The 23871-nt window shown below is 45.8% G+C and overlaps 1 protein-coding gene across 1 annotated transcript in view; it reads right to left on the reverse strand.

Moving 5' to 3' along the window:
• Positions 1-23871, reverse strand: part of Setbp1 (SET binding protein 1) — a 333048-nt gene that overhangs the window by 304408 nt on the left and 4769 nt on the right. The window contains exon 2 of the mRNA XM_026783404.1: positions 8413-9044. Within this exon, the coding sequence (XP_026639205.1) occupies positions 8413-8877 (465 nt within the window). The 5' untranslated portion in view covers positions 8878-9044. The remainder of the gene's footprint in view (positions 1-8412; positions 9045-23871) is intronic.

Here is a 23871-nt window from a genome sequence, read left to right on the forward strand (position 1 = left end):
GAGAGAGAGAGAGAGAGAGAGAGGCATATATATAAAACAAGTAGCACCGGAAGCTCAGTGTGACAGTAGCCCACCACTGGGACATTCCAGAGAAGGTGGTAGGAGGAGTCAAAGCCCCAAATAAAGTGTCTTCTACCTCCATGTCTCCCTAAGGACAGAGATGGAGGAAACCATGAAGAGCTCCCTTGTTCAGTGGAATAGATCACCCTGACCCACTAGGAAAATCCCTCCTCTAAGTTAGACCCCCCCAGGGGTCCAGGATATGGTGAACAGCCTGCAATTTCAGATCTAGTTTCTCATCTCCAACACTCAACAGGCGAACCAGCTGCCCTGCTATGAAGGCTGCTTGCAATCCTGCACTCACTTCTCTTCATAATTGGAATATTTTTACTGTCAAGGTACAAGGACCCTTCTAAAGGGTCAGAGGATGCACCTCCGAGGCCTCACTGTGCAGGAGACAAAGACCATCTAGGAAAACTACCCAATAAACAAGGTCTAGGAAACACACCAAAGCAATCTGTAAGTGATACTAATGATGAGTATCAAGTGGCCTCACAAGGTAGGGACTGCTTGGACTTTTCAGAGCAAAGAAAGGCCTCCATTGTTTCCCGGGGAGGTCACAGGCCAATGGGGAGCTGAGCGAAGTTGGCTGGGCAGGGAGGTACAGCCAGGGTTCATAGGCAGAGGGGGTGTGGGGGTATGGTATGATGCAGCAACAAACTGCAGCTTCAGAGAGAAACATTCAGGGGATCCTTGCCCTCATGGGATCTTCTGGAATGCTGGTAGCTGAATGCTACCCAAGAGACAGGACTCCTGCAATGCATACATCCCTAGCAGACCGTATTTTGACACACTTCGATGGGACTGTCTCAGCTTGCGTACCTTTGGTACTAGGGGCTGGCTGCTTCTCTTCCCAATGCTTTAGTACCCTTGTTATGATGTCATCTGGCTAAGAGTCCATGTGGGTGTCTGTGTGCTCTAACTGTGTGAACCTCCACTCATCACCTAGGGACCCCACAGGCTCATGTCACTCTCTGAGGGTCAATGTGAAGCCACTCCCCCAAACAGATGACCCTGTACCAACGCTGAGTTTATAGTTTATGGTGGATAACAACACCGCAGAAGTCCACAGCTTAGTGCATCATGGTAAGTGCATGTCTTTATTCAATGCTGCCAGAAGCTGGTAGCTAGGTCTCTGGCCTTGGCTATGAGAGTGCAGCCACAGCCCTGCAATCTGGCCAGAGCTGCCTTCAACAGTACCTAATACCCCCTGGGAAAATAACCTGTTGGTGAACAAAGGTTGGTGGGCATGTCCTGAAATATTCTGCATGTAGCTCTTTGCATTAAAACAAAAATAAATAAATAAATTTTTTTGCAAGAAATGCAAGCCAGTCCTTGAGGTGCATGTCCGTAATCCCAGCACTGGAGGATGGAGCCAGGAGGATGACTTACAAAGGCCCAGACAACACAGCAAAACCTTGTTTGAGAAAAACCAAAAAGGAACTAGGAAATGAAACTAGAGGTTTTGTGGGAAAGAAGGGGTCCACTTCGCGAGAACAGCAGCCTGGCTGCTGCCAGTGGAGCTGCATGTGCCAGCCCGACCTCTGACACTTCAGAACTTTCCTTCTGAATCACCGCTTCACACAGCAGTAATCTTGGTTTGTGACCTGAATGAGCGCAGAGACAGAGGACCTTTAACACATCTCTAAATAAACCCCATAACAACCTTCCCGCTAGCTCACCACCGCCACCACCCAAACCTCGTTGCTGTGCATCAGCAGGTATTGGGGCTGACATACACAGCATAGGCGGAGCCACTTAGAGTCCACTGCTGTGCAGGTCATTGCGCCTGTGCCACAGGGAGAGATCTCTGATGCATCGTCAGGGAAATGATAGACAAGATTCTAAGCAAAGAATGCTGGCCAAGGAAAAAGCCCCCTCCCCACAGTGTAACAAGGAAGTCTTGTGTGGTTCCTGACCTCCATATAGTCCATGCCGTCAGGAAGGATTAGGCTAGCATTGACCTAGGCTAGCATGTTCTATCACAGGCTCCCCATAGTCCATGCAGTCAGGAAGGACTAGGCTAGTGTGACCTATCACAGACTCTTGCACTGTGGAGTCCTCCCTTGGAGCACGTACCTGGTCACTGAGGGAAAACTGTCTAGTGTGGTCATTTCCCCTCAACAGCACTCTGCTTTCTTTCTGATTCTTGTAACACATTGATCCTGAGTGACCCAGAGATCACCAAATAAATAAATATTAAATAGTCCTTGGGGAAGTCCAAGGAGGAGGAGAAATTAACTAGCTAGATAATAGAAAATCCAAGAGGAAGTAGGCCAGCGTGATGATTTAAACCCGTAGAGAGTCCCAAACCCAGAAAACAAAACAAACAGCAACAGTCAAAAAAGAAACCAGGGTCATGGTGGTTAATAACTAAAACAGCAGAATATTCTTATTCTCTTTGAGCATAAGGTGGGAAAATCTCACCGCTTTGAAAGCTCAGCTATGCCCTGCCCTCTATGACTTGAGGGCTTTCTACACTGGGGGAGGCAGGGCGGTCAGGGGTGGAGGAAACACTTTGATGATGAAACTCGTTGCCGAGATTGAGGTCAAACATCTACATATATTATAACTGTCAGTCTTAAATGGGACGCCGGGCTGGATGGGCAGAATGGCTCTGGATATTTTCCATGAGAATACAGACTTAGAGACTGGGGTTTTAATAATGGAAGCAGAGCTGGTTCTGGGGTCCCATGAAATAATCTCTGTTGCCCCAGGCAAACAATGCTTCCGGGGAGGGTCATACACCCCACAGGTGCTATGTCAGTTATGAAATAACCCAATGACCTTCCCTCTCTAAACATTTCCTGGGTGATGAATAAATACGAATGTGTTACTTTAAAAGGATAAATAAACAAATCCAGGCAGAAATAATTAATCAAGAAGATAAATTCAGCCCTTCGCTTTGAAAGGTTGGCAAGACCTGCCCTGCAGGCCAGGTGCAGCTATCCTGAGAGAAGAATCAGAGACACCCAGGAGTTGGAGACATTCCATCCCCATGCCCAGACCACTGACACACTAGGAAGAGACAAGAGAAGGCGCTGTCCAGAATAATGGCAACAGAGGGCCAGCTGAGTCAGGGCAGGAAGAGGGGCTCAGATTGATGTTCAGAGTGACCTGACTGGAAAAGGGAACCAGGGCTGGACAATCTCAACTCTTAGAAGGCACTAGCGAGGTGAATCTCAGTCTTCACTCCTGTCCAGGAGTCCCCAGCCACCCGCTTCTCACCTATTCAACACACCCACTACCACAGAGGGCCAGGAAAGAAATATGCTGCTCCACCTTCCCCAGAAAAGGGACAGAACACTAGAGAAGATCCTCTCTGCTTACCCTCACTTTAACCAACAGCTCCTTCTCCCTCTCTGTACCACATCCCAGGCCCCAAACATGCATTCTTCCCCCATCCAAATCCCTCTGCTTGGTGTTATACTTAGAGTCAAGGAAAAGCCATTCATTGCTCTACAGCTGATACTAGCCTTCCTTCCCATCCATAGCACGGGACATCCTTATTTCTGCCCAAACTCATGTGTTTGACACAAAGGAGGCACTGTGTGAGGATGAATAAGCCATGGCTTCCCAGAAGAGAATCTGCCCAGACACATGATGGTGGCCACGGCGAGGTGGCCAAGGCTGCATCCTATGCATAGTGTTCATCACAGGAGACCCCCGATTATGAGGTGGGAGCCCTTGGAACTAGAAGAAATGATTTCTCCTGACTTAACCAGCAAGGGGGAGATGAGTATGTCAAAAGATATGAAATTGAAGTTACATTCTCATCAAAGACAAATTTAACAACAACCCTATGGGAAAACAACACTGACATCCATGAGCAAGCTACCTTATACACTCTTCCATATTTGGAAATAAAGAAAAGGCATCCAAAGGTGACCTTGCCAGGCTAGCTGGTATGAGAGTGGCCATCCTGTAGTCCTAACTGTTTAGGGACTGAAATACATCAGCTTTCAAGAAGAACAGAACCAACTCCAAAGGCTGCCCTGCCCATTCCAGTTCATGCTCCTTCCAAGCAATGCAGACCATGAGGTCTTTCTCTTTCAATGAATACTTACAGGCAAGATCAGACATGCTCAGGCAGTATAAGAAGGGGAGAAGGGATGAAGGGAGAGAAGGGGAGAGAATGTATAGCTCAATAAAAACAGGAAAAAGAAATCGTGATAATTAAAAAAAAGAAGAAGAAAATTTACAGGCAAGGTCTTTATAGAGGCCAACAAAGGAGGTGACTCCAAGCCACTCAGTCAATAGAGGGCCAGCAGGTGATACAACTCAATAAATCCAAACTCTTTCATGGCGACATGTGTTGAAACAAATTAGCCTTTCCCCTTTAGTCTTTCAAGTTACATCATCTAGACATTTTCATCTAGATTTGCCAGATGAGGAAACTGGGCTTCAGCAAAGTTATAAGGCAGATTCAAATAAGCAGAGCCACTTGGCAGTAGTGATGGTGTCTAGGATGCCCTACCCTTTTCCTTGTGGCTGAACTTAGACCAGCATCTCTAATCCCCCGTCTTTACACAGCGTTGCTAAGCGTTAAGCTGAGAGCATCCTCAGATTTGTCTGTGCCAGAGCGCCTAGCCTTATATGTGTCTTGAACTGGATCTTGACTCTAAAAATTCATCTTCATTTTCTCTGCTGGCCTGAGACGAAGCCAGACCAAGCCCAAGTTCTTATGTTACTGACCTAAATAACTTTAAGATACAGCAGTGTTGGTGAACTGACCAGAAAACAGGACACTTGTCTGCCGTGTCTCTGCAAAGCCCTGGAAGTATGTTCTGAGAATGTACAGCCACCAAACACCGCCATCACACTTCCATTGAACCGATAGTCACGAGCTCTCTCCTGAAGGCCATCCAGACCCCTACGCTAAGTTCCGACACTCGTCAGAGAAGTCGATCAGCCTTGAGACAGTGGACTGCTCTTTTCAGGAGTTCTTCCTTCGAAGTGGCTATGTTTCCCAACCATCCGCAAATGTTCTCCAGTTTGGAGGGTTAACTCCTAAGTTTGGAATGAGAGCACCCAGAATGTTGGGTATCCGCCTCATCACCCCAAAGTTGAACACCACATGTAACTACTAGGCACACAGTAAGCACGTGTTTGTGATGGGCAAGCACATTACAATCTTGGCAGGGAGCTTTCCTGCTCTAGAACAGAGACTCAAGTGGAACCCAATCTAAGCTCTCTCTGCCTGAGGCTGTCAACAATCCCTTCGCTTGAAGAGAAGAGAACAGATGGTACCAATCAACTTCTGCCACCCTCCCCAGACTTGACTCCTGAGTCACTGAAGACAAACTAAAAGTGAAACAAAACCCTTGCTATCCTGAAACTTGTCTCCCCCTAAGTCAATTTGATAAGCACTTCCGGAGGAGGAGTAACTGTGTGAAAGTGCACGAATTCAGAGACTGATGGCAGGTGCTCTCTGCTTTATTTTTTGAGAGACAGGGTCTTTCTCTAGACCTGAAGTTTAGCAAGATTAGCTGTCCAGGAATCCCCAGACTTTTTTTTTTTTTTTTTTTTTTTTTGATGTGGGTTCTGGGATCCAAAGGCAGATTGTTATGCATGCCTAAGGAGCTCTTTACTGACTGGGCTTTCTCCTCAGCCTGAAACATTTTGTATAAGACCCAGTTAGTAAACAGTTTAAGCCCTATAAGCCACAGTGTCAGGATGACAGCTGTCCAACTCTGCCATTGCAATAATAAAGCAGTCACAGACAAAAATGTAATCAAGTGAACTTGGCCTCAGGCCATTAAAACTTTATTTATGGACACTGAAATTTGAATTTCAAAGAAGTTTGAATACTTCAAAAATATTTCCCTTTCTTTGATTTTTAAAAATCTTTGTAGAAATGTAAAAACCAATTTTTGGATGTGGGCTGTAGAAAAACAGGAAGGAGGCTGGATTTTGCCCACAGGACTGTGGTTGCCAACCCTTGCTCAATGTCAGAATATCCATCCAAATGCCCCCAAGAAAACATCCCCACCCACTCAAGGGCCAGGTCTACGTGGCCTCTTGGCAGACTGTAGAGTAGGACTTGGTTTTATGCACACATCTTCAAAATAGGGCTCACTTCACTAAGATCATCAAAAGACTAGATCTCAGAAACAGGTACCAATCTCTTAGTCACATGACACTATCTTCATCCTTCCCCTGGCTGGGTCACCCATCACATATTTCCGATTTATATAAGGCAAACTCTGCAAGAACACATCACTGACTTTATCCACACAAATGACAAGCTAGGTTTCCACACATACCCTCAACTTTAACCTTTGCTTGATCTCTGAAAAATGACAGAAATTTGGAGGGCAATAGAATTAGTATTCTAATTCAATGGAGATAAGGGAATGTTCATGTCATTAAGGAATTACAACCCCATGCTAATAACTTTATTCGTTCATTCCTAGAAAGTAACAACTTTCCGTGTGAATAAATATGGTTAGGATGCAGCTACACAATATTAAACACGCTTCTAAAAGCTAAAACATTTTGTAAGCTGCCCCATCACAGTGACGTCATGAAATGACATCATGAAACACTACTGTGCATTGGAATCTGCACCCCCCCTTTCTTTTCCACTATGCCCAACCATGAGGCATAAAAATGCTTAACACATGAGGCAAGCCACATGTTCAAATAAGGGATTTCATCTTTCTTTCTAACAAAAACACCTTGCTTCCTGGATGAGAATGACTGGCCTCATTCACACTTTGGTTTGAACTAAATTCGTGTTTGAACACCCAAACTGTGAGCTGCTACTCCAATCCCAGCATGGAGGGAATGTAGAGAAAGTAACCACCAACCAGGATACCCCAACCCCTCAACCCCACCCCACACCATCTCCACACAGGCAGGTCAATGGCACAGAAAGAACTGGGCCACCTCAGCGGTCAAAGGAAACAGTACTTATTTTCAAAGCTGAAGAGAAGACACAGAACTCCGAAGCAACAATGTCGCCGTATAAGTGACTCCAAAGTTCCTGTCAGGTATGAAGATAACCTTTGTTTTCAAAACAGAGAACTCATTAATCACCACAACGTTGTAATGGGAGGAGGGGAGTGTGTGACCCAAATGCTCTGGCAAATGAGGCCAACGTTGCTCCTCTCTGTCCCAAACACTAGCACAGCGGTGGACCAACTGTCCTGGTTTCCTGGAATGGAGGCAGATTCTGTGAGGAGTGGTTGCCCTTGGAAAAAGCTTCTGCAGGCTCAGATCTCTGACTTTCACTGCATACTACCAGTATAAATGCCTGCCAGTGAATGGCACAGCTCTGCCCTCAAGAAGCACTATGGCTTCGGCTCATGCTATAGAATGGATTCCAGGAAGCCCACTGCGGACAGGACCACTCCCGGGCACTGTCAGACCACTTGAAGCTGTTACACCACATCAGGCACACATCAATGAAAGACAGAACCTGATTAATACCTATCACCTGGACGCAAAAACCTTGTCAACAAAAGTCTCTTTCAGAGCCATTCCCCAGGCCACGAAGATTCCTGAAGGCAAAAGCTCTCTAGACTGAGTCTGTCTTCTTCTATCACAGGCTGAGAACCATATTCATCCCCAGAGGGGAGGTCACTATAGTTACACACACACACACACACACACACACACACACACACACACTAGTTCAATAAAAATATGGATCCATTCATTCCCAATGAACGAATACTATCCAGCACATTTATCTGCAGGCCTGTGTTTGACATCTAGTTGGGCAGTGGACAGGAGTCACTTCACACAGAGCCTTAAGATTTCACCATGTCTCAGGCTGGGATTCTGTCGTTCAGTCAGTGGTACCCCAGACCTTCACCTTCTCTAGTTCGGCTCCCCCCATTCATATTGCCCTCTGATGGCTGTCTTTCAGGATGACTATCTATGCGCCCTACAGAAGCCTCTATCACAATGAAAATGGCTCCTCAGAACAGTCACCTCAGGAAGACCTACAGCGCTGACAAATGAAACCAAGAGCCGACTGTGACACTCCTGACTGACCAGCCAAGAGAACAGATGCAGATGTTAAGATGAAGCAAAACAAAAACGTATCTCAAACTTTTGCAGGACTTGGCTGACCTGGCCTGAAGGCTATTACCAAGTAAACAGGATGTACTCCCAAATTATAATTTCCCGGTAGCTTATGCTTCCTAGGTATATAAAATATAAAATGATCATCTCAGCATTATATAGATTATATCAGAGACTTGGCCACAGGCCCTAAATATTTCATCAAAGAGGCTGGTGATTCAAAAGTAAATATATTCAAAAGTAAATTGACCTTTAAAAGTTGCTGAGAGAATAGCAGAAACAGGAACAACACCAAACCCACAAGGCATGGTTTCCTACCTTCTTTTTGGAGTGGTTTCTTTCTTCTTCCTTTATAGCTTTGCTATTTTTCCCAGCACGGGACACCTTCTGGTCCCCAGACTGCTTTATGGTGATCTTGATCTCAGGGGGGCATATATAGTTCTCCAAGTTTTTGGGGGGTTTCTTGGCCCGCTTTGTAGTCTGAATCTTCAGCTTCAAACTCCCCTCGGTGAAGTTGGCCTCTTTGATGGAGAATTCCTGTTCTTCCAAACCATCTCCAGCCACCCATTTTTCACTGTCTGCATTAGAGTTGCAATCCACATCGCGTCCTGAGCCCAGCTCATCCTCCTCCTCTGGCTCCATGCGTTCTCCACCCACGGAGATACCTTTCAAGGGCTCTCCGGAACAGCCAGGAGCTGCTGGGGACTTGGACGAGGAGCCTGGAAGGAATTCCGACTCGCTCCCTCTTTGCCGGGAGTGGCTTAAAATTTCCCTGGACTCCATGATAATCCTACAGTCTTCTGGAGTTCTTGGGAGGGGGAAGGGACGAAGGGAAGTGGGGAAAAGGTCAGATGAGAGGACACCCAAAATTCCAAGAACAAAGTAGTCCAGCTGCTGGGTTCAACGTCCCAAGAACGGAGATGCGGTGACGTGCTCAGAAGATGTCAGATCTAAAATTGAGAGGTAGAGCGGTAAGTGGCTATGGTAGGAAAGAAATGCACCCCAAAATATCCAATCCCAGTTTCTAAAGTCCTTCCCACATGCCTACAGCGTCGGTCCGGAAGTTTTCGTACCCAAACTGAATCTTACTAGAGCACAGGGAAAGCATATTCACATGCAACCGTCATAATGGGTTATTAGTAATTTTTATGGCTCCAGGCCCACTAATAAAGATAAGAGAGGTGAATCCTCAGCCAGTAACAACTAGAGGTTTCTCACACTGAAGCCATATGGGACAGGACTCTGTCACCAGTAAAACCAACCACAATGAAAGGAAACTCAGTGCTGATACACGTCTGTGGGGACTGTATCCGGGTGGCGGCTTCTGCTGTCACTTCCCTCTTCCATCTGAGGAACACTATGCAAGATGAAGAAAACTCTCTGCTGCCCCTGAGAAGCCCTACCCCCACCCCCTTCCTAATGGACGGGCATCCTTTGGTCCTCCTGCCTGTTCCTTGTCACGTGTCATTACTTAGATCACACAGTATCTCCATTATGCAAAGCTTCCTAGTTTTTGTTTCTGCTTGTTTGTTTCATTTTGCTTTGGGGGTTTCGTCTTTCACCCCGTGAGAGCAGGCCACATTTCCTAGTGCAGGCTGGCCTAGAAATCACTGTGTAGCTCAGGCTGAACTCCAGTTTGTGGCTATATTCTTGACCCAGTCCACCAAATACTGGAATTTTCCATGTGGGCTACCACACCTGGCAATCTACCTCTTAAACTTGGCTGTACTGAAAGTTGATAAGAAAACCAAAAGAGTTCAATGGGGAATCACTAATTACTCTGGGAACGATGCAGACTTTTGAATGTTTGTATCTGTAGAAGCATATGAGAGCTAATCATTTCCATCACTTATATAAAATAGCCATTCATACATTTTTCACTCCCCTTTCTTGTTCCTTAGGTGAAGGTCATTTTGTCCCCAGAACAGAAGAGCAAACAAGAAAGAAGCAGCACTTCACAAGTCTCCAAAGTGTCAGGAATCCCTCCAACACCTTCTCCACCCTCTTCCCTCCAAGATAAGAAGAAATAAGATCAGGCTTTTCCCAGGTGATCCCAGGGCAAGCCAACTATCCTCCTCTCTGGCTCACCTCCGTGCCTACTTTATTTCTTCCCTAGTTCAGACTCATAATTGCAAAAGCCAAAGGCAAGGCCAGCTGTCCATCTGTAAGAGAAAGCCCAATGCCACACAGCTAAGCAAACTGCCATGTCTTCTAGCTGGGATCCCATTACTCCCGAGTCTTCTTACCCCACTGAGCACACTCCCTGTCGCCAGCAGGAAGCTTTTCTACACCTTTTCTCTTCCCACCTCTGAGTCCATCAGTTTAAAGAACTGGTCATCAAATGTGCCTCCCAAGTGTACCCAATGAGGCTTGTAAGGACACATTGAGAACGCCAAGAACTGGAACCTGACAGCTGAGTATGTGGCTTCTGGCTGTGGAACCAGCATCTTCTCAGCCAGTATCTGGCGAGAGAGTCAGAAGTAGCCTAGGTCAGAAGCCTCCACGCAGGCCATGGAGGTTTGCAGAGAAGCCCAGAAACACACTCAGATCCTGGAAATAGCTTGGCCCTGCAGACGGCCACGTTTATAAGAATTTTCAGTCTGGGAAAAGCAATAGTACAGTTTTCCTCTGAAAGTAGAAAGATTGCTCTAATAAAATCAGGAGCACCTTTGCAGAGGTTACCAAAAACCACGAAACAACCACCTGTGACTCTGGCGGCCAACAAGATAATGGAGACTGTAGTTAAAACACATGACACTGCCCTCTCTCTCTCTCTCTCTCTCTCTCTCTCTCTCTCTCTCTCTCTCTCTCTCTCTCTCTCTCTCTCAAGTCTTCATCTCTAGTATACAAATATGTCTATATTCCTGAAACCTTTTATTTTATAAAATGCCACATTTAAGCCAACTGCGGTACTATATGCCTGTGATCCTGGAATTTGGAGGCAGGAAGAACACAAATTCAAAGGCAGCCTTCCTTTGTAGTAAGTTACAGGACAGCCAGAAGTATATAGCATGATCCTATTTCAGAACCCACAAGCAAAAGTCTTATGGAGTCAACATCTATCGATTCCTTTCTCATCAGGGCAGAGAGCAGTGTAAAACCCTAAGGTATCAAGATGCCTTAGGACCTGACCCTGCTCATTGCAGCAAGAGTCCAGTTGGTTTCTCTCAGTCTACACTCCAGCTCCAAACACATTGGAAGTCATTTCCCACCCGTAAGGACAACAGTGCCCAAGGCTTACTCCCTGAGGCAGGAATCATCACCATTATGCTTTAACCCCCAGGAACTAGTACCCCCAGGCAAATGTGCCAATACAGGCTGTAAGATAAGGGAAAGACTTCCTCAGAAGCCCTTAGCAAACCACCTGGACCTCAAACCAGACCAGGGAGGCATTGAGATAAGATAAAAGAAGATAAAACACAAACTATGGATGAACAGATAGGCTATGATGTTGCTATATAACTATTATTAAGAAAGTGCCTCCCATGTAAAAATGACTGGCTTCAGATTTTCATATACTTAACTGCATGAATCAATAACTATTTAGATGTAGTAGTAAAGACCCATAAAAATGAAAGTCTGATACAACAAGTGTTTCCCAAATCCTCTGAAAATCCTAAGATACAATGAAAATATTCTTTCCCTCAAGAAGAAAACACTGAAAAAAGCTATGGCACCAGTGCAGGAAAGCTAAAAGACCAGTGCAGGAGAGCTACAGCACCAATCAATGCAGGAGAGCTACGGCACCAGTGCAGAAGAACTACTACACCAATGCAAGAGAACTACTGCACCAATGCAAGAGAGCTATGGCACCAATGCAAGAGAACTACAGCACCAGTGCAAGAGAGCTATGGCACCAATGCAGGAGAGCTACGGCACCAATGCAGGAGGGCTACGGCACCAATGCAGGAGAGCTACGGCACCAATGCAGGAGAGCTACGGCACCAATGCAGGAGAGCTACAGCACCAATGCAGGACAACTACAACACCACTGCAGGACAACTATGGCACCAATACAAGAAAGCTACAGCACTAATGCAGGAGAACAGGCTCTTGCTGGGACCTTGGGCAACTATTAAAAGAAAAAAGGAACACCTTGTGGAGATGGGGTGCTAGGGTGATGGTGATGATTAACGTGCCTGCCCCATAAGCAAGAGGATCTGAACCCACTCTAATACAAGGTGGCTTGCTTGTAAGTCCAGCCTTGGGAGGTGGGGACAAAGTTCCCAGGAGTGAACCGGCTATGAAGACTGATCATAGCAATCTCAGGCCTTCACACACACACACACACACACACACACACTCACACTTACACAGTTGCATGTAGACAGGCATACATGCATGCATGTACACATGTGCTGCACACACATACACACACACTTGCCTACGTTCAAATATAGGCACATACCATAGTTAGCTACTCCAAGAAAAGAATTAAAGAGTGGGGGAATGAAGAAAGACAATAGTAGCGTACAGCCCAAGGTAACATATGAGCCAGGCACATGTAGGATTGGGCTAATAGAGCCACTGGGGTGTGGCAACAAGTGGATTGGTGAGAAGCACAGCAAACGAAAGGTTACAGCGGGATCATGAAATCCCCGAGTGACAGACACACTAGTGAGTGGGGATGTCATCTTAGGAGCAATGGGAAGTCAGCAGGGGAAAGAACTCTTTCTAAGCTTCTTTGGGGGCAGTGCAAACCTCAGACCACTGCAGAATTGGGAAACCTAAAACGAAGCAGATAGCTCACCCCCTGCTGAAAACTGATTGTGCTTTCTTGAGGTCCTGGGTCAGCTAGACTTTGCGGGACAGCTGGAGTTTCTCATAACACGTACTATAGATAAATAATAAAACCATTTCAAGTAGTTTCAGGCTCTACAAACCTCTATTTCAGACCTACCACCCTGGTCCCTCACATTCAGAGTCCAGTCCCAGACTGCATTAGTGACTAAGCTGAACAGGCCACTCAGTTCAAACCTGTCTCCACGGTGTTCTTTCTGCGCTGGCCTCTGCACAGAATCGGGCCTCACATTTCCTGCCATTGATCAATGCAATCCCCAGCGTACAAGCAGTCCTCTCTAAAAGTTTGTGCCATGAAGAAGGAATGAAAGATTAACAGGCCCAATGAACCCTGAGCCTTCCCATCATTCCAGGTTGTTCTACAGTATCTGTATTTCCACAGTAACAATTTTACAAACTCTGGGAGATAGTCCTTACTCCCTGGTCTGACTTACACTTCACCTGTCTGTACGGATTGCCTCTAAATGCCTCTATGTCCATCTTGCGTCATCTTCTAGTTGTTTTTATTATTGTTATTATTCACCAGCAGCTGCAATTGAATAGTGCTCACATTCACCTCATTTCCATCCTGGAATGGAGCCTGTGGAAGGTTTCTAGAAGTTCTTTCTGAATGAAAGTACTTTCCCCCCTGACAGCTATTCAAATTCCTTCTCCAGACTTAGCTCCACCTACCCAGGAAGCCCCTGTCAAACTTTCTGCCTATCCTGGGGCTAAAGATCCAGATTCTGTGTCCACATGAACCCCATCACTTTAAAAATTCTAAAATAAGTTGGGTGGTGGCGGTAGTGGTGCACACCTTTAATCCCAGCACTGGGGAGGCAGAGGCAGGCACATCTCTGAGTCCAAGGCCAGCCTGCTCTACGAAGTGAGTTCCAGGAGAGCCAGGGCTATTACACAGAGAAACCCTGTCTCAAAAAACAGAAAACAAACAAACAAAAATGTCCTAAAACAAGAAAATCTTTCAATAGCACAGAGCGAAGAAACCTAAGCTGTGGATTCAGCAGCTCACAAAGCTGCTGTTCCTCAGTCACCCCCGCACACACCTGCCAGCCTACACCCCGTGTGAGTTTTGTGGTGGGTCTGGGAGACAACTGCCAGTCCCCCTTGAGAAGCCCCTGCCAACACACGCATGTGAGCACAGTCACACACTCAGAGCTGGGGGAGCCCCTGCAAGGTGAAAGCATTTTGACCTGTTCACATTCCTGCAGTTGGCGGCTGCCTCAGAAAGGCCAGCACACAATGAACACTCTGTCCTTGGTTTCCTGCCTCCAGTGCAACACAGGCTGACCCTTCTGAGGCTGCCTGCAGGGCTGCCATGCAGGGACTGAGAGGATAAAGGTGCCTTAGGAAATAAGGCTTCGGCAGGTCCTAAGAAGCAGCAGAGCAAGGACAGGACAGAGGGCCTTCAATGTACAATGAGATCAGAGTGTGGCAACGGGCTCTCTACCCCAGCTCTAGCATTCAAAGGCAGTAAAATGCTAGCTAGACAAGCCACTCTGAGTGTCCGATCCCACACTCTGCTCAACAACGATGTAACACGCGGTTTTACGCAGCTTCGCTTTGCGCAGCCATGGGCCTACGGGGACACTTCAAATTGAACAGTTTGAGCCCACAGCAGTGTTTCTCTAGTGCCCAGGGAAAACCCGCATGGCTAGATGTTGCTCATACTCAGGGGAGCCCTAAACAGTACCTCCTCCCTCCCTTCCAAATCTGCAAGATACAGAGATGTTTCCTGTCTGAAAAATGCTGCTGCTGCCTGGGAAACGCTTCCTTAGGCTCCGAGCCTGGTGGGAATGATGTGGAATCTCAAGCTACCATAGTGAGTCAGGGTCCGGGGGGCAGGGCAGCTGCTTTGGCTTTCCCCAGCTTCTAGGTACTGGAGGCACTGGGGTCTGCAAACCAGTGTCTCAGATTTCCCCTATACAGTGCCTTGACCACAGAGTGCTTCCTAATCTGTATTTTCAGGTAGCTTCTCTCAGTCTCCTAAGAGCAGGTACCCATTGCGTTTGAGCCATTTACTATCCCAATGCCCAGCATAGCATCTAGCACTAGAACAGACATTCAAGACATCTGCTGGACCAAATAGAAAAATGAAAACGAGAGCTTGACTTCCCAGTCTATCCACCTCCTCCGTTTGCTTGGCTCCCAGATTATCCTCACATCCCGGCCATTGCCATGCTGACTACTGGTTTCCAAATCTGCAATATGGCAGAAATAGACAAAGCCCTTGTCATATTCAATTGGAGGCACAAGATATGATTTATGGGCTTCCCTCTGTCTCTTAGGAGCCCTCATGGGACCCCTGTCTACCTCAGTGTCTGAACAACAGTAGGAAAATGTGTTGTCTTTCTTAGCTTCCCCATTGGGCCACAGTTCGCATGGGTTTGTTGATAGTTCAACCCTATGCTTCTTAGGTTAAAATAACTTTCCAAAAGTACACACCTCACAAGCCCTTAAAGGTAAACAGTCAGAAATGCAGCTGTCCTTGGACTTCTGAACACATTGCCACAAGGCCAGGGTTACATAATTCTCAGGTTGCACGTCTTTCCCTGAGAACTCTTCAGAATGTCCATGAGAAAATGGAGGTTGGCTAGGGATTTCCCTTTTTCTCGGCACACGACATGTTTGATAGTTTAGTTGCTGGGGTGTTTGGTTTTGGTTAGTGTAGTGTGGTTCTGTCTGTCTCCCCTGGCTTTTTCTGGAACACCGAGAGCCATGCAGATCATGCCCAGCTCTTTTTTTCCCCCATTACTCTTTTAGTTATTTCTTTCCATCTGATGATCCTGGTTTCCAGGTTCTTACAATGTTGAGCTTAGGATCCTTCCCTCCATTCTCCTTCCCCAGTGCTTCCCTTTGCATCATGTTCTTCTCCTGTACTCATTGACTCTCCGTGGGAGAGAACTCTTTTGTCAGATGCTAACAAGATTGCCTAGCTTTGGCAATAAGGGGATTAACTACTCGTCCTTCTTTGTATCTGCTCAGGGCACTGGGTGAAAGTCACAGCAGATTCTCATGCAACTTTGCGCACACCTGGAACCCTCCTCCGACCTTCCTGAGTTAAAGGCAAACAGGAGATCAAATATCTCTTCTCTGATTTGTTGAAGTTGGGACTCCGTTTCTGTGCTTTTGTGACACATACCATACATAACATGTCCTGGGAACTTCCTACATCACTTAAGGCTGAGCCGTTCTTACGTTTAGCCTCATCTTCCCTAGTAGACACTTAGAACTTTGAGGGTAACGCCCTTGCCTCTTTTGGATCCCATGCTAACCCCAGTGCCTGCCACAGCCCCTGATACATGGAGAGAGGCCCTCAGTTCTGAATTCATTGAATGCTGAAGGAAAGGCTGTGTCAAAGTACAGCCAGTCAGTCACCCTTTGACTTAGAGTGTCTATAACACTGAGTGATGGTTCTTGAAACCCTTCCTGCTGCCAAAATTCCTGGAATAAATGGTCCATAAACACTGGAGAATGGATCAAGTGACCCAACACATACCTGGCTCTCAATCAGCAAGAGTGAAGATGGCCGCACACCAGTTTGCTGATGCTGCATGTATGTCTGTGGTCTACAACAAAGGACAAAGCTCTTACCCAGCAGCCGTGTGTGTGTGTGTGTGTGTGTGTGTGTGTGTGTGTGTGTTCTACACATCTGTGAGGTACATTCCAGGTCACATTTTACTTCCTTTAAGAAGCATTGTTTGAGTTTTCCACCCAATGAATCTTCTAGCAACATCTCCCAAGCTCCGTTGATGTGTATTACTCTATATAAGGCTCCTGGTCCTGTTGGCTTTAGTGGCCTTTTTCATTTCTACAAGGTTTAGCTGTAAGTTATCTCAAGAATTGGGTCAGGTTTCACCTCCATCCAGAATACCAGCTGAATCCACTTTTAACATTATTCTTTGAATACACTTACACATGTAAACACACACACACACACACACACACACACACACACACAGAGTGTGGAAGAGAGAGAGACAGATAGAAGGGGATTCTTCCTCTCAGTTCCTTGGACATTTTGCCATCAATGCGCCTGACAAACTATGCTTCAATATTTTAATGTTGTCTATCTCATCCACACCATCAGGATCTCTGTAATGCAGGACAGTATTTCAAATGGGTCTCTACACATTTCAAAGCTTAGTGAACACAAGAAGACATAGTCCAAGAGGATGCGTTCAAAGGCCGTGCTTCTTTTTGCAAAGAAGGGAGAGAGAAGTGGACTGGAGGTCATAGACTGGGCTGCTTAGTCTCTTGCCCATTAGCAACTGTATTCAGCAAGGCGTTTTTAAGCCATTCAAGTCTCGTTTGGAAAGTGGGTAATAATCCTACCTCAGGGGCTCCTAGGAGAAGTAATTGAAGATTAAATATTAAATGAGATCATAATTACCTGGGATCACCTTAGTAAATGCTCACACTTTTTGTTAAACTTGACTGGTCCCTTGGAATGTGTCAGCCAAGTTACAAATCAGCTAGTGTTGCCTGGTCTTCTCAGATCCCAAGGAAAACCCTGTGTGGCCCAGGGGTGGAACCCAGCCTTCTCCACACTCATGCCTAACCGAAAGCACACACAGATAGCTGAGTTTAACCTGATAACTTGGGTGTCCTGCTGTTCTTTATGGATGGCTTGACTCAGAGAGGAAGTATCACCAGGTTCAGTCAGAAAGCCTCCCCCACACACCCGGTCTTCATTTAACGAATCAGGGAAAGCCATGAGGCGAGCCTCGTATCCTCTTTCAGCCCAGCATCCCTAGGTGCTAAGTTTTATCTGCTTAGAAGCTCTTCAAAAGTAGAACCCCTTTCTTCCTTTGCTTTTTCAGTTCCTGTTGGTTCTCCAGCTCTGGTTGAATGGGATGAGATGAACTCAAACTTAAGCATAGGACATCAACTCTTGTGCTTAGGATCTCATTATCAGTGGGACAATCTGAAACAAGCTACTAAGGTTTGAAACCGGGCACACTCTTAACTAAGAACTCAGACTGCACGGCTTCTCACAATGGCACAATAGCATAAGCTGTGGGGGCTGACTCTGGGACCCATCAAGTTTGCACGCTCAGTTTCAGCCATAACATCCTGCTTGCTGTCACTATTCTTCTGTGGGGTTGGGGGGAGAACACTATCAAAATAAAAGGGAGTGGCCTGTGTGGAACCCTTACAGCTGAGGTTCTCAACCCGTGGGCCATGATCCCTTCGGGGTTAGACCAACCCTTCCTTCCACATGGGTCACCTAAGACCATGAGAAAATACAGATATTTACATTCAAATTCATAACAGTAGCAAAATTACAGTTATAAAATAGCCCTACATAAATAACTTTATGGTAGGGGGGGTCACCACAAAATGAGGAATTGTATGAAAGGGCCACAGCATTAGGAGGGCTGAGAACCTCCAGCTTACTGTCATTATCAGTTAAATGCATATATTAACCCATAGATAGCCCTCAAGGGCCCTGATCCTGTTCTTAATTTATACACATGGAAACAAAGTCCTTTCTGTGCACAAATGTTATTTAACTCACAACACCACCGAACTCCAAAGAGCCAACATCAGGTGACCGCTTGAATGCCAGACATCCACCAGACACATGTAAAATGGGAATAAAAAGAGCATGTTGATTTCGGATGATGGCAGCAAACCAAATGAAAGTCCAACAGATGATAAGTTCCTTAATCTTTCTAGAAAGGCCCTGTAACATTGACTGGAAAGACAGGTCTAGCACAAATTCTTCATCCCCCTCAAACCATCTGATTCAGCAACTGCTTTGTGCATTGTCATTAGGCTTTACACTTCTGCAGAAGAGGAAATGCTAGGCCTACTGCGGAGTGAACAGATATTCTGTCCACCTCCCTTCCTTTACAATGTGTCTCCTCTAGGAATCCCGAACTGCCACCACCACGTTGCTGCTAAACTAGTCAGTCCTTCAATCATGCACTAGACCGCTAAGATAACTTCCAGCATCACGGGGTCTTTTGGGCCAGAGAAGAGCCAATCCTCAACCCCAATGTTCATATATTGTTTTACTTTTCGTTCTAAACACACTTCTTTTGAATATCAGACTGCACCTGCAGAGCTGGTGACAGGCAGAGCCTCATAGAGGGCCGCGTGGTCAGAAGTCAGAGTTTTTCTCTAGGCTGTATATATGGAAATCTCTGAATTTCACACCATCTCCCAATTCAAGTCTGCCCTCCTAGCCTTTGGGAAACTGATCTTGGTCCTGCAGCCCAGCTCTGAGAAGCGGATGCCTTGACCTATGGGCCTATCCCTTCTGCCTTGCTGCCTCTACCTGCAGAGTGCTGTGTTGAACCGGTTGCTCTCTCCCTGGTAGGTACATGTCCAGGTGAATGATCTTCCAGCCTCTCTACCTACCTAACCAGGATCATCCCTTTGTTGTGGTGAAACTCAAGTCTCACATTCTCTTTGAAGCTTTCTCAGATCTGCCTGGCCCTGGTAGCGGTTCTTGGACTCCTACTGCGCACAATTTAGTCCTCAATTTGACAGTTTTCTACAACATATCATTAGTATTCATTTCCTCGAGGGAATTTTAAATCCATACTTCAGTTCACTCCTGTCACTGAAGGTTCTCCATCTATGAAAGGGTCCTTATTTCTCTTCCTCCAACAAACACATCCTTCTTGAAGCCAACCCTGATACACCTTAGCATGGACCACACAGAAGTAGCAGAACTCCACTTGGGAAAAGGTTCCTAATTTAGTTGAAAAAGGTCAACTTCCATTTTAGCTAAGCATGTCTCCTCAAACAGACCATCCAAGGGCAAACTAACATCTTATATCAGACTTTTCCCATCCAAGACAAAGCCCATACAAACTGAAGTGCTAAAACTCGAAAAATATTTGTGGACCAAGAACTTCTTAATAGAGCTCTTACAGACAGTGTTAGGAGCAAAGAGAAGGCCTATGGTGGTCTTATGTCAAATCATGCTTTCTGGCCACCATGCCATGCTTTCAAAAAAAAAGGTCTTGCTCAAATAGCAAAAGGTCATGGACATTGCCAGCAACAAGTACACAGAATTTGGCTCCCAAGATTTTTTTATTCATTTCAAAGAATATGATGCCCCAGCTCTGAAAACCATTCCAGGGCTATAGTTGGATGCATGAAATTCAGCTAACACCATTCCTGTATCTCTCCAAGTCCCAAGGAACTCCAAGCAGTTCCTTTCCTTGAACAGACTGAATCACTGGTAAATAAAGATAATAATAAAACAATAATAGCGATAATAATAAAGCTTTTTACGCAATGTGCTTGCTCTTTTTTTTCTTCTATTTTCATCCCAAATCCTTTCAAACCCCAAGATTCCTGGGGCTGGAAACCATAGCATCTGAATTGGTTCCATTATTTTTTCTTTCTAAGAATTCAACTGGTGTGCTTCTAGGTGATCCAGAAAACCCATGAGCCTTTCATAGAGCCTGAAGACAAAGATTTATTTTCCAGATCTCGCCCCCATCCAATGGTGCAGAAAAATGTGGCTTTGGATTCCTCCTGATCCCACAGCACACACAAAGCAACCCAGGAGCCATTTTTTTTCCATACAAACATCCAGGGGCAGAGCAGGCAAGTCCTGTGGGGATGGAGTGACAGCCCATAAGCAGAGAGTCTGCCCCGGCCTTCGAGCTCCTAATGATTTGCATCATGAAATGATAACCAGACCCCAGAGGTGCAAATGAAGCAGCCTCAGCAGAGATCCTGGATGCCCACAGGGCACAGGAGGTGATGGTAAAGTCCCAACAAGGATGGCAGCTTTGGACTTCCCAGAGTTGACTTTGTACCATCTTCACTGTGTCAACTTACTTATTTCACCAAGGAGGGTGGGGCTTCAAAAGGGGTGAGGAGGATAATTTAACCCTTTGTTTCCTTCCACACTCCTGTGTGGTGTTGCTTCATACTTACCATACCCTTCCCCTGCCCCCCCATTCCTCCAAGCCTGTTCTTCTGCTCTAATTGGGGAGCTTCTCATTTAATTTACCCCAGGGCACCAACTTCCCCTTTTGTAACTCTTCCAACCACATCAAACACCAAGCTGAGTGCTTTAATTCTCACAGGGATTGGTTTGGACAGTTGGTGGGGGTGTCATTAAATGAGTTTGAGGAGTTCTATACTTTAAAAGAGAACTTTTAAAATCTCTTGGACATGTCTGGCTGCAGCATCCCAGGATTCCAGACGGGACTGCTGGTGTCGGTCTTAACCTCCTCGCTTCCCAATGAGTAAGAAGAAAGGCAATGAATGGGACTTGCTCCTCACCCACACTGACGGGTGGCCAGCCCAGTCTCAATCCTGCATCCCAAGACTCCACCTTCCCTTCTGTGTGGCTTTCTGCCACTTCTCTTTCTGTGTAGTCAGGCTTGCCCAATCACCAACGAGCAGAAGAGCAGGCTGCTTGAAGCAGGGAAGGAAACGGAATGGTTAAGTGGCAGAATGAGCATGGAAGCCAGGATGAACGACTGGAATTTTCAGAGCCCATCAAGAGTGATGAGTGTTCGAGTGGGGAGGATACTCTAGGAGGCACTTAATAAACATTTGATTACTGAATGAATGCGTGGAACCACTGACTGAAAAGACACCCATGTGGTAAAATATCATTACCTCTTATGATTGGAGGGAGTAGCTGAGATTGGGTGATTTCCCCTGAAAGACAGCCAAAACTATAAAAAGCGATCAACATAACTGGTTATTACTCACTCTAAGAAGTCCTCCTGTGTTGCTTCATTTTGCAATGATCTGGTAGACTTTAAAAACATTTGCTCTTGATTGTTTAACTCTACATAAGTTGTATGATATATTCACGCAGCAGAAGTCAACCCTAAATCGGCGCAAGGCTTTGAGGGGTAAGCTGCGCCTTTCCTGGATGGGTCTTCACTTAGGAGACGCAAGTGTAAGAAGTAGCAAAGCAAGCAAGCAAGTCCCAGTACAAGAAGTACCGGAAGCGCTCCAGTCACGGAGAAGAGACAAGCAGATTGATTGGGAGTCTTTAGTGCATCTTCACAGAGAAGCACAGCGGTGCCAGATGCCTTCACAGGTAGATGCTCCGGTTAAACAGGACCAGGTAGGGCACCTTCCCCATTGGATGTGACAACAGAGCAAGCTGAGGAGTTGAAGGGGACAGGGCATAGAATGCTCAGTGTCATCAAGGAAATCCATCTGAAGAGCATAGAGGCCCTGTGTGTTGCTCCAAGTGGCACAGTGAGATAAACACTAAGGAAAGTACAGCGGCTGGCTCAGGACAAGGAGAGCCAGGTGTCATGAGGGAGAACATAGAAGACGCTAGAAGCCGAGATACTGGGAAGAACATTCCAGGTTCTAGATCATTTCTTGTCTGTCCTTGGACAAAGACATTTCTGCTATCATTCCTCCATTTTGGAGAGATTAGAAATTCTCTCTTAGATGACACATCTCAACCCCACGGAACCCTGACGAAGACCATGTCACTGCCCACTGTGTCTCTTTCTTGCAGGTTTGTGTTCGCCGCCTTTCTTCTCACAATTCTTTGGTGAAAGAGCATTTCCTGAGCACCAGTACTTCCTTGAGTGCCACTGCACTGGCCACCATCCTACACAGATGTAACACAATACACATCTAATCATGCAACCCATACATGGAACACTGAGTTGAGTACCTCAACCGACTCCTCGGTCGATATGCATAGCTGTTAAGTTTGTTAAACTACTAGACACAAGGGCTTCGTGGGTATTCTTCTTAGAGTGGGCTGTGGCAAATATAATCCCAGCATCAGTTTCCAAGAGGCAGCACAGAAAATTTCCAAGAGTTCAGTGACAAATTATTTGGGATAATCCTTACAACCCCTAGGACATAGGGACAGAGATATCTTTATCCCCATTTTTCTGGCCAGGTTACTGAGAATCAAAGGAGCTACATAAGCTATTGGGGTCACCCAGCCAGGAAGTGATGAGAAAGATCAGATCTTGCCACATCAGGTGTGAGGCTGCTCATGCTTGCACTGTCCCAGGTCAGCCACTAACTTGTACCATTGCAGGCAACCTAATTTATTAATTCACTAATCTTCTGAGCAGGAATAAATATTTCTTTGGCTTCCTTCCTAAGAAGATCTGAGGGGGTGGATATGATATGAAGATACTTTTGAAATGAATATGAAAGGGAATATTTTTGGTGGGAAGAGCTGAGTTAGATCAAGGAGATGGCTTCCTGAGTAAAAATCAAAACATGTCCCCTCTCCTGCCTCAGCATTTGGAAAAGCTGAGTTCTTGTCCGCCATAGAATCCACTCAATTGCTCAGTTGGTGTCTTCCATAAAGCTATGTGTCATAACATACCATGGTCCACCATAGTTCTGAGAAGGGGACAGCTATTTCCTCCTAAGGCAGTAGTTCTCAGCCTGTGGGTCACAACCCTCACAGGGGTTACATATCAGATATTCCTGCATATCAGATGTTTATATTACAATTTATAAAATTATTAAAATTAGAGTTATGAAGAAGCAATGAAATAATTTCATGGCTGGGGATCACCATAGATGAGGAACTGTATTAAAGGGTTGAAGCTTTAGGAAGGTTGAAAAAAACTGTCCTACCTGTACCTATAAACTCATAATGGAAAACTTAAACAAATAATGACATTCATTTAATTCCAACTTGATGTGTCTAAGGGAACATAAAAAATCAACTGGGAGACTAGATGAAAATGGAAATAAAAACTAAGAACAATAATGCAATTGAGAATCAATTTTGTGCCTTCGTGTGCTTTCTTTTTTGTATTTATCAAGGGCTGAGCTGGCTAAAGTATCCTTGCCTTCATTAAGAGTATAGAGAACACCATAGATGGTGACACAGTCCCTTATTCCTAGCATTTGAGAGGCAGAAGCAAGTAAGTCTCCATAAATTAAAAACCAGCTTAGTCAATATAGTGAGTCCCAGGCTGGCGCTAAGGCTTCACAGTGAGATCTTGTGTCAAATGAGGAGGAGGAGGAGGAGGAGGAGGAGGAGAAGGA

This window comes from Microtus ochrogaster, chromosome 18 (genome assembly GCF_000317375.1).
Source record: "Microtus ochrogaster isolate Prairie Vole_2 chromosome 18, MicOch1.0, whole genome shotgun sequence".
NCBI classification, from domain to species: Eukaryota; Metazoa; Chordata; class Mammalia; order Rodentia; family Cricetidae; genus Microtus; species Microtus ochrogaster.